The 15,926-nt window shown below is 40.7% G+C and overlaps 1 protein-coding gene across 2 annotated transcripts in view; it reads right to left on the bottom strand.

The window, feature by feature from the left end:
- The window catches only part of MTUS2 (microtubule associated scaffold protein 2), a 251,168-nt gene that overhangs the window by 94,716 nt on the left and 140,526 nt on the right, over positions 1–15,926 (bottom strand). For both annotated transcript variants that reach the window (XM_058186536.1, XM_058186538.1), the window contains one exon: positions 3,717–3,878. In XM_058186536.1, coding sequence (XP_058042519.1) covers positions 3,717–3,878 — 162 coding nt within the window. The remainder of the gene's footprint in view (positions 1–3,716; positions 3,879–15,926) is intronic.

The raw sequence follows: 15,926 nt of genomic DNA, 5'->3' as shown, positions 1-15,926 counted from the left end.
TGGGAAATACTTCCCTTCAAAAGCAGATCGTATTAAAATATTGTATATAGCATTACCATGAATGTGTCAAATGATTATCTACAGTATAACATTTCCACAAAATAAAAATGTATTGGTTGAAAGGGTGACACAAATCAGGTCATGCTTTATTAGTCAGGTATAAAGCTATTAAGATTTTCACGCCCTATTTATATATTATTTATAGAGCAAATAACTAAAGAGATATCCTTTCCTTTGAGCAGTCCTGACTCTTCTCCATTGAGAGCTTGTTATAAATCAGATTTACCAGTTCTAATATTTAAAAATCAGTTTACAGAAAGTCTAATCTGGCCTTTTGCGGATAAAGCTATCTTGAAAATACTCTTCTCTTTCTTGAAGCCAACATATCATCAGCAAAATCATCAGGAACTACAGCTCCTGAAACCAACCTGATAACAGGAATCCCTAAATACTAATTTATTTAAAGGTACTGCATTGACAACCTGTCTTTCTTCTGGAGCACAAATGATCCAAGTGGGTTCTCCATTCATTCTAACCCCATAACATTAAGCTGTGAAACTGGTTGGACTCATGTTTTAAGCAATTATGAACAACCATCCATCCTTTTTGGAGTCTCTCCAGGGACCAATTTGTGAAGCCCCCAAAATCTGGAGTCACTATTAGAGAGGGCAATTTTGGTATATTTCTATAATTCCAGCCCTGATGCCTTCAATTGCTCTTCCTGATTACTGTGATTTATTTGAGGCTTATATCTTGTAGCAGAAGCATGAATCAGGTATAGGAAGACCAGATGATGAATGGATTGAAACATTTATGGCTGTCTCATCTTCTGAAGCATCAGATAATTTAAAGAGCTGGGCAGATTTCTGCCTTGCTACTTCACAGTCTTGTTTGAAAAGAAGGCACAATACAAATATAGCCATACAAATTACCCAAATGAATGGGTCTCTAATTATATGAAGATAGTTAGACTGCACATGATAATGGATATTGGACAAAAATGATGATGGATGAACAGTATATATCAGTGATGGCTAAGCTTTTCTGGACTGAGTGCCCAAAGTCCCAAAATGCAACGCGCCCTGCCCCCTGCATATGCATGCATGCCCCCGTGTGCACCCCAACCCCCTAGCGCAGCCCCGTGTGTGTGCCCTGCCACCTGTGTATGCATGTGCAACACCCCGCGCATATGCACTGCCCCTGCGCATGCAGGGCAGAAACCCGAAGATTTGCTGCCAGTGGGAGGCATATGTGCATGTGCGGTGGAGCTGAGCTTGGGCGATGGGTCGCATGCCCACAGAGAAGGCGTTGCGTGCCACCTCTGGCATGCATGCCATAGGGTATATATACAAGCCTTTCTTATTTCATCCCTGTCATGTAGGAATACCTTTGCAGATATTCATACCAAAGTTCTGAAGGCCTAGAAAGCTGATAGGTTAGAAGCAGAGGTAGGTTTCAGCAGGTTCTGACCAATTCTGGAGAACCAGTAGCGGAAATTTTGAGTAGTTCGGAAAACCGGTAGTAAAAATTCTGATTGGCCCTTTTCCCCATCTATTCTCTGCCTCGCGAGTCCCAGCTGATCAGGAGGAAATGGGGATTTTGCAGTATCCTTCCCCTGGAGTGGGGAGGGAATGGAGATTTCACAGTATCCTTCCCCTGCCATGCCCACCAAGCCACACCCACTAAGCCATGCCACGCCCACCAAGCCACACCCACAGAACCTGTAGTAAAAAAATTTGAATCCCACCACTGGTCTCTGGGTAATGAGCTTGGTAGTTTCCACTGCTACCACTTATTCTCAGTTGGGTGTCCATTTCCTAAACCCGGTATGTGTGAAAGACAGCATTTTCACAATCTTTAGCCTTTAGGGTAATAACAAGATAATTCTACCAAAAACCAATAATCTCAGTAATGCAAACTCTAAACTATGATTTAGCTCTTTCTTCCATCCTCAGAAGAGATAAATAAAATACAATTCTATCTAAAAAGAATAACAAAATAATATAATTTCAACATCAAATGCTAAAAATGCAAGCATTCAATGCTGCAATGAATAAATAAATAAATAAACTACACAGCTGCTGGCAACTTGAGTAAAATGATCTCAAAAGAAAACCCAATGCTCCAAACAGATTAGAAGATGGTGCTGATCTAATCTTTAACATCAGGAAATAGTTTCCCATTAATATTATTGATTACAAGAAGATCCTGCAGAGAAAAATATAGCTTCTGGAACCCAATCTGAAATACCAATAAAAATAGTTCCCTGCCTGCGGAGAGAAATATGGAAAATTTTACTTACAGTACCATCACACAGATATCAAACTAAGCATGATATTCTTTGTTGGCTCGTTTACTCATTTCTACTCAAATAGAAGACTTCTTCAAAGCAAATTGAACTCTCCTCTGCTTCAGAGTTCCTAGACTTCTCCAGTTTCTTGAGAGGTTCCAAGCTTTCTTCAGAGACTGTTGGGAAAATGGAAGCCAACTCCCACTCCCTGGTTCCTCATCTAACCTCTTTTCCAGGTTTTTCAGAGTTCTGCTCTTGGTTTTTCAAGTAGGGTTTTTATATCTCTGGCAGAGGAATGGGCATCTTTGTGTACAAGCTCTCCCCTCATATGGAATGTACTGGGAATGTCTCTTCTACAGCCTGCATGAAGGGCTGCCAACTGATAAGGGAATGCCATACGCAGCAGACATATTTGGCTCAGTGCTTCCAATAATAACCCGTGGACTGGGATTTCTCAAGGTTCTTGATTCTGGGGAAGTTTGTAAAACTTACAAGTGAATATGCTTACCAAACTGCTATAAATGTCTGTGCTCAATGCACAGACCGGTGGTGAGTTGTTTATTTATTTGATTTCTATACCGCCCTTCTCCCGAAGGACTCAGGGCGGTGTACAGGCAAGAATAAAACAGACGGTACAATATACAAATTTAAAATGCAGTTAAAAAACTTATTTTAAAATTGGCCTGAGAAGTAAAATATATAATAAGCTAAAAAACCCCATTTAAAATTAATTTCTAAGAATTTAAAAATTTGTTAAAATCAATTTAAGCCAGCCCGAATAAAAGATGTGTCTTCAGTTCATGACGGAATGTCCGAAGGTCAGGTATTTGGCGTAAACCGGGGAAGTTCGTTCCAGAGGTGGAGCCCCACAGAGAAGGACCTTCCTGGGGCCGCCAGCCGACATTGCTTGGCGGACGGCACCCTGAGAAGTCCCTCTCTGTGAGAGCGTACGGGTCGGTGGGAGGCATGTGGTAACAGCAGGCGGTCCCGTAAGTACCAGTTCGCCCCAGTTTGGGTGAACTGGTAGTAGCGGCGGCCGGAGGCTCCTGTACATATGCAGAAGTGGTGCGCATACAAGTGAACCAGTAGTAAAGGTAAGTGAAACCCACCACCGCCACAGACCTATTGAGGATCCCTGATTTTTATACCTTACAAGTTCAGGTTGAACATCCATTGTTGAATACTCCAGGGTAAGAATGTACTAAAAAATACTGGATCAATTAAACAGCAATAACTGTTTAATTCTAAAGTATTAAACAGATTTGAGCACAAATTTCAAAATATATTTGGATGCTTTGTAGTTAATCTACTCTGAATACCTCTGGGTGAGGTATATTACAAAATTCTAAAATACATACTCATTGCACATACACAAATACAAATAGATGGACATGTCGTATGAACTCTGACATATGGAAAAACTTACCAGCCGGTGCTGTTCCTGTCTTTGGGGCTGGAAGGAGACTCCTGCGGGCAATTGGTGTGCTATTTGACGCCTGCAGTGAAGTTCTATTGGCCCCCTTAAGTGCGTCTTTAGATGGTTCAGCTGCCTTGAGAATGATTTGCTCTTCATTTCCAAGGCTTGAACCTGCAGGAAACCGAAATCATCCCAATTAGAACTGCATTAAAAATAGATGTGGCTTGTGCAGAGAAATGATAACATTATTAATGTCACAGGCAAATCCAAAAGCCTTCTGTTATTTTAAGTGATGCTTGTCCTCTGCATACACGGTGAGAGGATTGAGTCAGTCGAGCTCTGTAAATTTTAAATTCTGTTTTTTAAAAAAGGTGCCATTTTAAAAGGAAAAATGCTGCTTGCATAAAAGGAAGAAAATAGAAACGGGCGGCAACTACGTACATGTCAACCTTTCCTAACCTGTTTCACTCTATCATCATGACAAAGCATTGCAAGAACGAAAACTCAGAACATCTAGATGAGAGTAAATTGGGAAGTCTTAATATTTCTTAAAAATTTTATACCACCATACTCCCATGAACTCTATGCAGTTCACCAAAAACAGAGAACAATAAGATTCAGAGAATCTGTGACTTAAAACCATAACTGAGCTCAGAATTACAATCATAAGTTGGAAGCCAAGTTATGAATGAATGAAGTTACGACCGTTTTTAAGTGGATACCATGGTTGTTTAAGTGAGTGTCACTTTCATTAAGCAAATCCATTCTCCCCAAGGAGTTGTTTTTTTTTGCCAGAAACCTGTTGTGGTCCGCCAGCAGCCCGCAGACCTGGCAATGGAGTCAGACAGTGAGGAGGCTGGGGAGGACAATGGGCCAGTCCTGGAGTCAGGAGAAGGCCCAGATGAGGGATCTGCATCGGAGGCAGAGATGGGGCCAGGGCCATCTGGGAGCAATGCACGGACTCTGGAGCCTCCAGAGGTGGAAAGCAGAGAGGCAGAGGAACAGGAAGAGCCTGTTCCTAGTGCACACATGCGAAGAGCTGCCAGAAGGCAAGAGCAGCTGAAGCAAAAAGGACAACTTGGGAGTAAGGCCAGAAGATGATTGGCCACTCCCATAAGGCTTAAAAGAGCAGCAACGAGCTGTTGGGTTCTTTGTAGAAAAGCAACGTTGATTTCCATGCTTCTTGTCAGCGTCTCTTGAACTTTGTGGCGTTTTTGCCAAGAAAAGACATCAAAGGTTGGTGATAAGGCTGAGGGACTGGTTATTAAGAATTTTGTTTTGGGCTAAGCTGAGAATAAATTAATTCCCAGCTGTTTTAATAAAATAAGTTTTTTGAGAACTGAATTGTGTTTAGTAATCACTACTTGGGCCTTGGTCACAACAAAACCAGAACACCAGCAAAAAAAAAACACAAAACCCATTGCAAATTGTAGTTATAGGATGCTGCAAATTGCCATAAAAGTGAGTTGATTGCCAAGTGCCCCAAAGGTATCCATGCGACTTTATATATGTGTGCGTGCGCATGCGCAGTCATCCTAACTCTGAACAAGCTGTAAGTGTACCGCAGCTGCCAAAAAAGCCAAATGGTCCTAGGCTGCATTAACAGAGGAATAAAATCAAAATCATATGAAGTGTTAATACCACTTTACAATGCCTTGGTACAGTGGTGAAATCCAATTTTTTTTTACTACTAGTTCTGTGGGCATGGCTTGGTGGGTGTGACGTGGCTTGGTGGGTGTGGCGTGGCTTGGTGGGTGTGGCAGGGGAAAGATACTGCAAAATCCCCATTCCCTCCCCACTCCTGGGGGAAGGATATTGCAAAATCTCCAATCCCACCCCACTCTGGGGCAAGCCAGAGGTAGTATTTGCCAGTTCTCCAAACTATTCAAAATTTCCGCTACCGGTTCTCCAAACTGCTCAAAATTTCTGCTACCGATTTTCCAGAACCTGTCAGAACCTGCTGGATTTCACCCCTGCCTTGGTAAGACCACACTTGGAATACTGCATCCAGTTTTGGTCGCCACAATATAAAAAAGAAGTTGAGACTTTAGAAAACGTACAGAGAAGAGCAACAACAACAACAAAACCCTATAAAGAACAGTTGATGGAATTGAGCATGTCTAATTTAATGAAAAAAAGACTAGGGGAGACATGAGAACAGTGTTCCAATGTCTAAGGAGTTGCCATAAAGAAGAGGGAGTCAAACTATTCCCCAAAACCCCTGAAGGCAGGACAAGAAGCAATGGATGGAAACTAATCAAGGAGAGAAGCAATCTAGAACTAAGGAGAAATTTTTAAAAAAAACTGCATTACCCAGAAAGGGACTTTAATCACAGAGGGAAGGTGACAACTTGTGGTCTCCAAAGGTTTGGACTACTAGTCCCCCTATGATCGATGGTCATGCTGCCTGGGGGTAATAGGAGCTGCACTAGGAATGGTACCAACTTGCCTTCCTGTGTCTTTCACAAAGTTTACAGCTTCCTTTAAAAGGAAACCACGTGAATCTTAATTGAAAATAGAGCATCTAAAATCTATGTGCATTCCTGAAAACACATTTAACCTTTAACCAATAACATTAAAAATTGAAAACAAAAGGAATCCAACTATGTTCAAAGGAGACGCAAAATCACAAGCTAATGAGTAGTCAGGAACAGAAGTAAATCTTTTTAATGTTTAACAATGATATTTTATTGCAGGATAATAAGCATGCACCATGAGTTAACAGCCAATAATTAAACCTGGTCCTCTTAAGTTACCACTGAGATTTTATAACTGTCTTGTTATTTACCTACCTCCACTTAGATTTAAACAGCACGACGGTAATTTATCCTAGGAAACTGGGTATTTCTCTTTCTGTCTCTCTCTGTTTTGCAGCTCAGGCCTCAAACAGACAGGTTGTGTAGCATTTTCAGGCTCCAAATAGGTTTTTTGGAACAAATTATATACAGTTCCCTGACAGCTCCTCAAATAATTTAGCCCCAGGTTTCTTATCTAGTTCTAGATAATAGTAGGGGATTTAATTTACTGCACATGAATATAACAGTACCGGCTTCTGAAGGATTTTTTTAAAAAATGAATCCAGGCTATGGATTATCTTTACAAGGCCAACCTGTCCTGGTAGTCAAATGAACAACTTGCATCTATACCTCAATTTCTACAACCAAAATGTTTCCACGGTTAGCTTTGGTGATGATTTTTACCACCTAAATATCTAAACATTACGTCACTTGAGGTTCCTCATAGAGGCATCCCTGAAAATTTGGTAGGGTTGTGTCTTGTCCGCTCTCACCGCAGCCGGGGTCTGCTTATCTGCTCCCGAACACGGAGGAATGTATGCCTCCCGGTCCCAGCCCTGGCTCCATGCCCAAGCAGGCTGCAGAGGAGGGAGCATCCCCCGGCCCCAGCCCTGGCTCCATGCCCAGGCAAACGGAGCAGCTAGACCCCTCCCCCTCCTCCACAGCATGTGAGCCTGAGGAAAGTTTACTTCCAACAGCTGATTCGAGTGACCCTCGCATCAGAAGATTGGATAGGCGGAGGCAACAGAAGGAAGGGAGGGGCAGGCCTTAATGAGTGCTGAGTCATGGAGCCACACCCCATGGCCTATATAAAGGATCTGCTTTCTGGCAGTCTCTGAGTCAGGCAAAGTCGAACTTATCTTGCTGAAGTCACTTACTGGTCTCCTGCCTGCTCTGAGGACTTTGCTAGGACTTTGGGCAGAGCTGCAGAGGCAAGCCTGATTCGGATTTCCCTGACCCGGCCGTCAGTGGAGGAGTGGGACACGACAGGTTGGTTGCTTTCCTTCGGTGATTGACAGTTAGACCTCCCAGAGCAGATGACAGATTAAATGCTTTTCTCTGAGGACCTTCAAGGCTATAATCCATATCCCTCACTAGTGCCTTTCTTGCTTCAGTCAAACTGATAGTGTGCTTAGAACCAGGTATTTTGTATGAAATAGACGTGGACATCACCACTGACAGATATTGCTCTTGTATAATTGTGCAGGAAGACCTTGTTTATAATATTTCTCTTTCTGAAGACCTTTCAGACTGTTGTTTTGATAAGTGCTACTCCTTATAAGTTCGACTCACTGGAGAAGAGCCTAATGCTGGGAAAGATTGAGGGCAAAAGAAGAAGGGGACAACAGAGAACGAGGTGGCTGGATGGAGTCACTGAAGCAGTAGGCATGAGCTTAAATGGACTCCAGAGGATGGCAGAGGACAGGAAGGCCTGGAAGAACATTGTCCGTGGGGTCGCGATGAGTCGGACACAACTTCGCAACTAACAACAACTCCTTATGTAATGGCAAGAGACAAAAGCAGTGGCCAGAAAACAGCAAGACAAATGAGACAAAGAAGATAGTAGAGTTTCATCTTCTGGCAGCTGAGAGACGACAATCAGCAACGTCTGTCTCTGCATGACAATTTCTGTATGTCATCACCTGTGTCATCTTAGATAGGTTCCCCCACAGAAATCTTAAACTATTTTTTATTTATTTTACATATACATATCAATGTGTGAAGAGTGTGGCACCTGGGTGTCATACATTCTAATACAAATAAAACTGGTAAAATTAATCCTAGTTATTACATTCAACCAACTTATATATTTCTATTAACTACATATTTATAATGTTGTTTTTATCATTATTTAATTATTCCATATTTTTATATATTGCTCTAATGCCATTCACCATATTATTTGATCAAAAATAATAATAGCACCATTCAGTTTCCAAGCTTCCCTCTTGTTACTGCTTTTGTTTTATTAGGTACAGATGTATACACTGATATTCCCCTTTCTCTTATTTCTATCTCTATTTTAACTTCTAATCATGTCACCCTTTTATTAAAAGACATTTTCTTTCTATCCAACATCTCTTGCTTTGGAGCTTTGAATCCTGTTCATAACTTACCTCCCATATTTCACTCTTTACATCTATTTGTATTAAGATACAATCATTCATTATTTCATTATTCAATGTTTCAATACACAATTCTAATACCAATCCCAATATTATTTAGAGATACAAAATTATTCTGATCATATTCTTTACAATCTTCAAATCTATATAATTCTGATAGTAATACACGTTTATATTAAAGTATACTCTTTCATTATTTAATTGCTCAGTGTTTCAATATATTATGGCAATGCCAGTCACAATATTATTAAAACACTACTAAATAATACCGTCATTCAATCTCTAGTTTTCCCATTTTATTGTTACTTTCTTCTCTTATTTCTAGCTAACTTCTAATCATGCCACCATTCTAAAAGAAAAGGGAAAGAAAGAAAGAGAAAAAGAAAAGCAAATCAAAACATCAAAGAAAAAAGAGAAACCCTTTCCTTTCTAACCATCTTCTCTTGCCCGCTTCAGTACTTTAGTTGCTATGCTTTTTTGACTCGCCTTTCATATTCCTCTCTTGGATCGTTATCTCTGTTTGCATCTACTTCTTGACTATACAATTTAAGTATTTTTCCCATCTCGGACGACTTCCGGTGTCCAGCGGCAACGGTCGTCTGGAAGGCTTCTCCTGCCTCCAGCGCCCGAATCCGGCCGCCGCCGAGGCCCTCAGGGGCCAGGTGTTCCGAAAAGGACACCTGCCGCACGGACGGCTCGCCAGGGGTCTCCCAGCCGACATACAGGACTGTGGGGACCGATGCTGGCGCGTCCTAGGCTCGGCGGGGTTTGGAGGCCACGGGCCACGGCCATTACTTTGGTCGTCGCCTGGGCCGCTGTGCCCGGTGACACCGGGGCATTGGATTTATAACTGCAGCAGCCTGGTGGTGAACAGGGAACGGAGAAGAATTGAGGAATGGAGAAGGGGATATCGGTAAACGCGAGTGGAGTGCTCCGGAGTGCGGGGGGGTTTTTCTCCCCTGCGGTTGGAAGGAGCACGAGTCATTCTGGAGAGAGGAGAACTTAAAATAAGAAGATTACCGGTTTTGTGGAGCTCTGGAGAGAAGAGGTGATGGAGAAATTTAGGAGGGAGGGTTTGAGGCCCCCCCTCCCTCTGGGGAACAGTGGTGGAGTCCAGCTTCCGCCTTCACTATGAGAATCTTGATGACATCACTTCCCTTCGGCTTCCTGGTTGACTAACTGTACTCTGGACTCGTTGCTCCTGTGAGTGCCCCCTGGTGGATCCGGAGGAAATTATAAGGATACTGTGCTTGCCTGAGGATTTTGTATTTTTTTTTTTTCAATGGCAAAAGGTCAGAGACCAACTGCTGGAGAGATGGAGAGAATTTTGGAAAAGTTATCTAATATGGACAAGAAATTGGATGATTTGCAAAGAGGCCAAACGGAAATAAGAGTAGAAATTGTGACTATTCAAAAGGATTTAAAGGATACTCAACAAGTCTCAGCAGAAAACAAGCAGAAAGTGGAAGGTCTGGAGGGTGAGATGCGGGCAGTGCAGAAAAGAGAGGAGACGACAGGCAATGCTGTGCTTGGACTACAGATGGATAAAATGTCTTATTTCCTTAGGTTTCAAAATTTGGAAGAAGTGGACCAAGAAGATTTGAGAGATGTTGTGACTAAATTGTTGGGAGAATTTCTTGGGAGAGGTGTTGATTTCATGAATTGGGATGTGGATCGAGTTTATAGAGTTAATTCACAATATGCACGCACGCATGCAGTTCCCAGAGAGGTTCATGTCAAATTTGTGAGAAGAGAGACGAGAGATGAAATTCTTAGAAAACATAGGAGTGGGGCACTGATTTACAGGGGCAGGGAGATAGCCATTCTGAGGCAGATTCCCAGACAGGTACGTAAAATGAGAAAGAAATATTATTTTTTGTCAAGCAAATTGTACCAGAAGGGAGTGGGCTTCAGATGGCTGATGCCAGAGGGATTGATGATTTTCCGGGAGGGCATTACGAAAAAATTAGTACAATTGCGGAGGCTACGGCCTACGTGGAGGAACACAAAGCCCTCCTGGAATCAGATGACCCAGGAATTGAAGAAGGGGAGGTTATAGACCATGGGGCGGAGGCGGATGCCGCTGTTGCGGCCCTGGAGTTGGGTCAGGCTGAACCCAGAGTTCTGAGATCCAAAACTAGGAAGTGATAAAGATATTTGGGATTGTGTTGGTTTTCCTTATTCTCTTTTGTACGATATTCTGTTTATTCTTGACCCTTCTTTATTACGTATTTAAGATTTGTAAACTTAGCTACTTCGTGTCACCTGCTTGCCATATGGCTGTTGTATGTGTTAAAAAATTTGAGTAAAATTCTTATTTTGGATAAGAAAAATGAAAATTTACCATACCTGATATGTATTTGTATAAACCCTTTTTGACCAATAAAAACTTTTTGAATAAAAAAAAAAAAAAAAAGTATTTTTCCCATCTCTGCCCTCTTCCACTGCCTAGCTTCCAAAGTATCTGCCCAAACCCCTATCTTCCATTCAAAAGTATTTTCCTGTATCTCCAATTCTCTTTTCAACTCCCTTAAAATATTTTTCCCCTGGTTTAATTCATCAATCACTGTATTTTTATTATTATCTCCTCTTTGTCTTCTTCTTTTGTTTGCTGGTTCTTCAGTTCTATCTTTTCCTCCATTCCTTCTGTTGGCTCCTCTCTTTTCTGAGCATCTAGATCTTTACTCCTCATCTCACTTATAGTATTTTTCCATTTTTCCCATAATCTCCTTGAATCCTTTCTCCATGATATCCTTTGTACTTTGGAAAATCAATGTCATCTCCTTCAAAGTTCCACTCATTTCTTCCTTTTATTTCTCATTTCTCATTTCTTATTTTGTTTATTTTTTTAAAATCCCACTTTTATCCAGTAGTCCAAGAACCATTTATTCAGACTTAAAATTGCCCTTCAAGAAGTACACTGATCACAGTTTTTTGTATCCCATAGGAAATCAATCAGTTCCATTTAAATAGTCCCAGGAGTTATCAAAAAAAGCCTCTTTACATCCCCTTTACAGGTCCAATCTTTTAGCATAACATTTAGGGATCATTTTAATTAAATAACTTCCTTGTTCTCATATTTGAATCTCCAGTAGTCGTGGGGTAGTTAGATATAACCCAGTAGATCTTTTCACAATGCTTCATATAATATATTTTCCTTTTGGCAGCAGGTCGCACTCTCAACTTAAATTTCAATGTTGCCATAGTCAGTCTGATTTTAGTTATTTTGATCATAATTTTAATTGCAATTCAATTATAGAAACAGAATAAGTTTTTTCAGTAAAAATTTCCAGTGTTTTAAAATGCCCATTACCATGTCTTCCCACTTTAAGAGTCCAATCTTCTGTATTTTTAGAAATTTATTGTTTTCTCTCTTTAGATCTTTTCCTGGTATTTTTCTCAGAATGCTTAATCGCTGCTTTAACAAGCAATTCTGAGCAGATAGTTCTAAATTGTTCCTTGGGATTAGTTTTAAGTAAAAAGGAATCCTCTCCCCCAGTTCCAGTCACTGTTCACCTACTTCACTCCAGCGCCAGTCTTAATTGTTCCTCAGTTGTCCCAGATTCATGGCAGTCATCTTTTGGCTGCCTCTTCTCGCCATGGCTGAGAGGTAAAATGAACTCTGGGTCAGACAGGAGAGCTGTGACTCTCCATGACCTCGCAGGCCACCCCTCTTTGCTTCACCACCCCTACAGGGCAGCTTTGGCTCCTTTCAGAGCCCATCAGCAGGGAGAACTTGGCATGGGAGCGCGGAGACCCGCTCCTTGTCTCCGATTTTGCCGCGACGTCAACCCGAAGCTCCAAATCTTAAACTGTTTGAAGGCATTTCTTGAACACACTAAGTTTGTTTGGACAGTTTTACCTATTGAGTTTTGTTTTTGTTTTTGCTTGTTTTTCTCTGTCCAATATTTTTAAATATTCAGTTACAGTAGAAGTTGCCTTTAAAAATAAAACGTTCTGTGATTATTTGCCAAGAATGTGTCAGATAACTTTTACTGAAATCTCCTAACTCTGCAGTCCCATTCTCTTAGTGTAAATTTATTATACAGAGAACATTTCAATTTACAAATCTGGTTTCCTTCCAAATTAAAAGCCATTCTATTTGAAGTATGAGCTGTCAGGGGAAATTACGTCATCTCCTTTGAGTCTTCTGACAAGATTCTTTAGTTACTTAAAAGAAGAGAATCTTTTCAAACTGTTTCATACAAAATAGAAAAAAAAAATAGGAACCTTTGATAAACAACATAACTTTGAGTAATTAATGTTTATTGTGAGAAGAAAAAGAAGGGTGGCTGAAATTTGACCTACTTTTTTACCAAGAAAGAATATATTAGAAAATGCCCATTTAATGTAACCCAATGAGACTATTAATGTATGCACTTAGGTCTTTTTATATATCAAAAACTGATTGAGACCAAATGTTCTCTGGGGGAAAAAAATCAATGAATTTAAAAATATTTTATTCCTTAACTGAAGAAGGCAATATTGAACTGTTGAGGTAAATGTTGAATTGAATTAAGTAAAGGATTGCAATGATGATTTTAAAAACAAAGGGATTATAAAGGGGAAAAATCTTGGGATACTGAACCTAGTCCTAAAGTAGAAAAGTAGAAATAGACTTAGTGAATATAGCAAATTACTTTACATCGTGTCAGGCTACAGTACTGGCTGATCAATCCTGGTACCGTTTATTCTGCCCAATAGGAACTTCCCAATGCTTTGGGCACAGAATAATCAAAATTTGTGCTATAAGATTTTTTTAAAGAGCACATTCACGGGCTAAATCTGGAGCCCCTCCTTACAAAGCAGGAGTACTACCACTGAGCAAGTCTGGCTCTGGGTGAGGCAGCTTTTTATCTTTTCCAGAATAATTAATAATTTATGTTGACTCCAATCCTTGATATTTCATTTATTTACAATCTTTTCCCAATGGACCCTGAGCAAGACAACCTACTGTTAAATTAAAAAAGAGTGCTTTCAGTGATCATTGAGCAGACAGAGAAAACAAATCCTTTTATCCTAAAAGAAACTGCACATGTGGCTCGACTTGCAAAGCATATGTGGCATCAATTTGTTTGATGAGGCAACAAACAGAGGCAAGGCACGATACTGTTGTCCCCAATTCGGGTATGAGCCTGGTGCCGAAGCCAATAATGGACACCAGACACGAGTTGCAGGTTTTCTGATTGCTTTTTATTAGAGTACTCCAAGGAAAAGGGCTCCTGGCCAAAATGCCAAGAACCAAGAACAAAGGATTAAGTAAGCGTTATACATTTTCACTAAAAGAGAAGGCAGGACAAGGCGAGATAAAAAGAAATATCATCTAATAAACATTTTAGTAATAATTCTACAATTTGTTCTATTGGTCTTTTGCTGTCCCTGTTCCTAAGCCTTGGCTAATGAATGCCCCAGGAATTATCTAATACACATTTTATTGGCTGCAGGCCATCTGTATTCCTAATTTTTGATGAGGTCTGCAAGTTGTCTAACACTTGTTACCTTTATCAGCTTTCTAACTATCCAGAATTGTTACACGATTTATACATATTTCCTGTAGATAAGCATTCTTTGTTCTTGCCAGACAGACTCCACAATTACAGTCTTTCTCTTTTACTTTCAAGTGTGTGTCATCACCTGGCTTTATTTTAGCATACAGACCATCAATACCGTCCAAGCTGGGAAAGACAAATCTTTGTATCCCCATATTTCCCCAGCTTTCCCCAAACTTGAACAACATCTAGATGTGCAGACCACAACCCCACATATTTGAAGGGCGGCCAGATGAGAAAATATGTTCTAAGCTAACCTGCTGACATTAGATTCAGTGGCGGAGGCAGTTTTCAAGTCAAATCTAGCCACTGGTTTTCTGTATCTGTGACAGAGGATTCACTTTGTCCCTTGTAACAGCTGTACCTTACTGGTCAGACCATTATGCTTTTTGATTCAGGACTCAAAGTCACTCAGGGGCCAGAATATTCAGGACGTTTAGACATCAGTCACCTTATGATGACCTACCTATATCATCAGTCAAATGGTGATGATGATGATGATGACCTACCTCAGCTCAACCAGGGAACACTGTTTCTGTTCCAGAACTGAACTTCTTCCAAGGAACAAGAATGAAATAATACATGTAGATAGCAAACAGTGAGTTGGATATTGGTGAGATGTTCCAATAATACAGAATAAATTTACAGCAAATTGACCCACTTTATGAATACTAAAGGAGAATATATTGGATACAAAACCATTTTTCTCCCTATGGAAGAATTTTAACGAGCATCCCTCAACTTCAATTTTCTTTTTACTTCTTTCAAAGTTTTAACGTATCTCATATGCTAAATTGATGCAACAGATTTAAGGACAGCTCTCCCCAAATGCAGATATCCAGAGTTGCACGTAAATGTGTAGGCAGCTCTGGTTAAATCATATGTTTAATAAATCTCTAAGTGACCAGAAATGGGCACAGTTTCTGCATGGTACAAAGTTAAACACACCATCTTGAGTTTATATTTACTATTTATGTGTGTAGATATTTAGAGATTCAAAGCAAGAGATCAGTCAGATATTAACCTTCATAATATAGCATTCATTAAACTTTTAATCACCAATATTAAAAATATCCTACTGAATTATTGCTTGTTCCATCACAAATTTGTTAATAAGAATTATTGCACCTCTAGCAGATCTTAAACTTACACAACTGTATTATTCTTGCCCAAATATACTTTACTAAGTATTTGTAACTATGGCATTACTTTGTAGCAGTTACAAAGAACGGACTGAAAGGTGTCCAAACTTCTTACCTTGCCTTATTCCCTGTCTTCTTATTTTGAATGCATGGAAACACAGAATCTGAGCATTGGTGTCTACACTAGTCTGCAACTATTTTCACACCTAATCAACATTTTAGCAAAAGTTCTTCTTAATCTGAGTTAGGGGTGGGCTTCAAAAATTTCAGCAATGGGTTCCCTGCCCGGTTGGCTGGGTGGGCATGGCCATGGTGGGTGTGCCCTAGTCGGCCTCCTGCACCATGGTGGGAAGAGCATTTTCACTTCCCCAGGCTCTGGAGGCTTTCCTTGAGTCTCTGGGAGGGCGAAAACTGCCTCCCCCGGGCTCTGGAGGCCCTACGGAGGCCAGAAACGGGCTTGTTTTCAGACTTCTGGAACTTCTGGGAGGCCCATTTTTACCCCTCCCTGAGCCTCCACACGGGCCCTGCACTTACCTCGCATCCAAAACGGGCCACATGGAGACTCCTTGGAGGGGTGGGGTCAGGGTGGGATTTGGAGGTTCTTCAA

This window comes from Ahaetulla prasina, chromosome 5 (genome assembly GCF_028640845.1).
Source record: "Ahaetulla prasina isolate Xishuangbanna chromosome 5, ASM2864084v1, whole genome shotgun sequence".
Taxonomy (NCBI): domain Eukaryota; kingdom Metazoa; phylum Chordata; class Lepidosauria; order Squamata; family Colubridae; genus Ahaetulla; species Ahaetulla prasina.
Note: the sequence above shows the minus strand (reverse complement) of the source record. Positions and strands in the feature narration are given on the sequence as shown.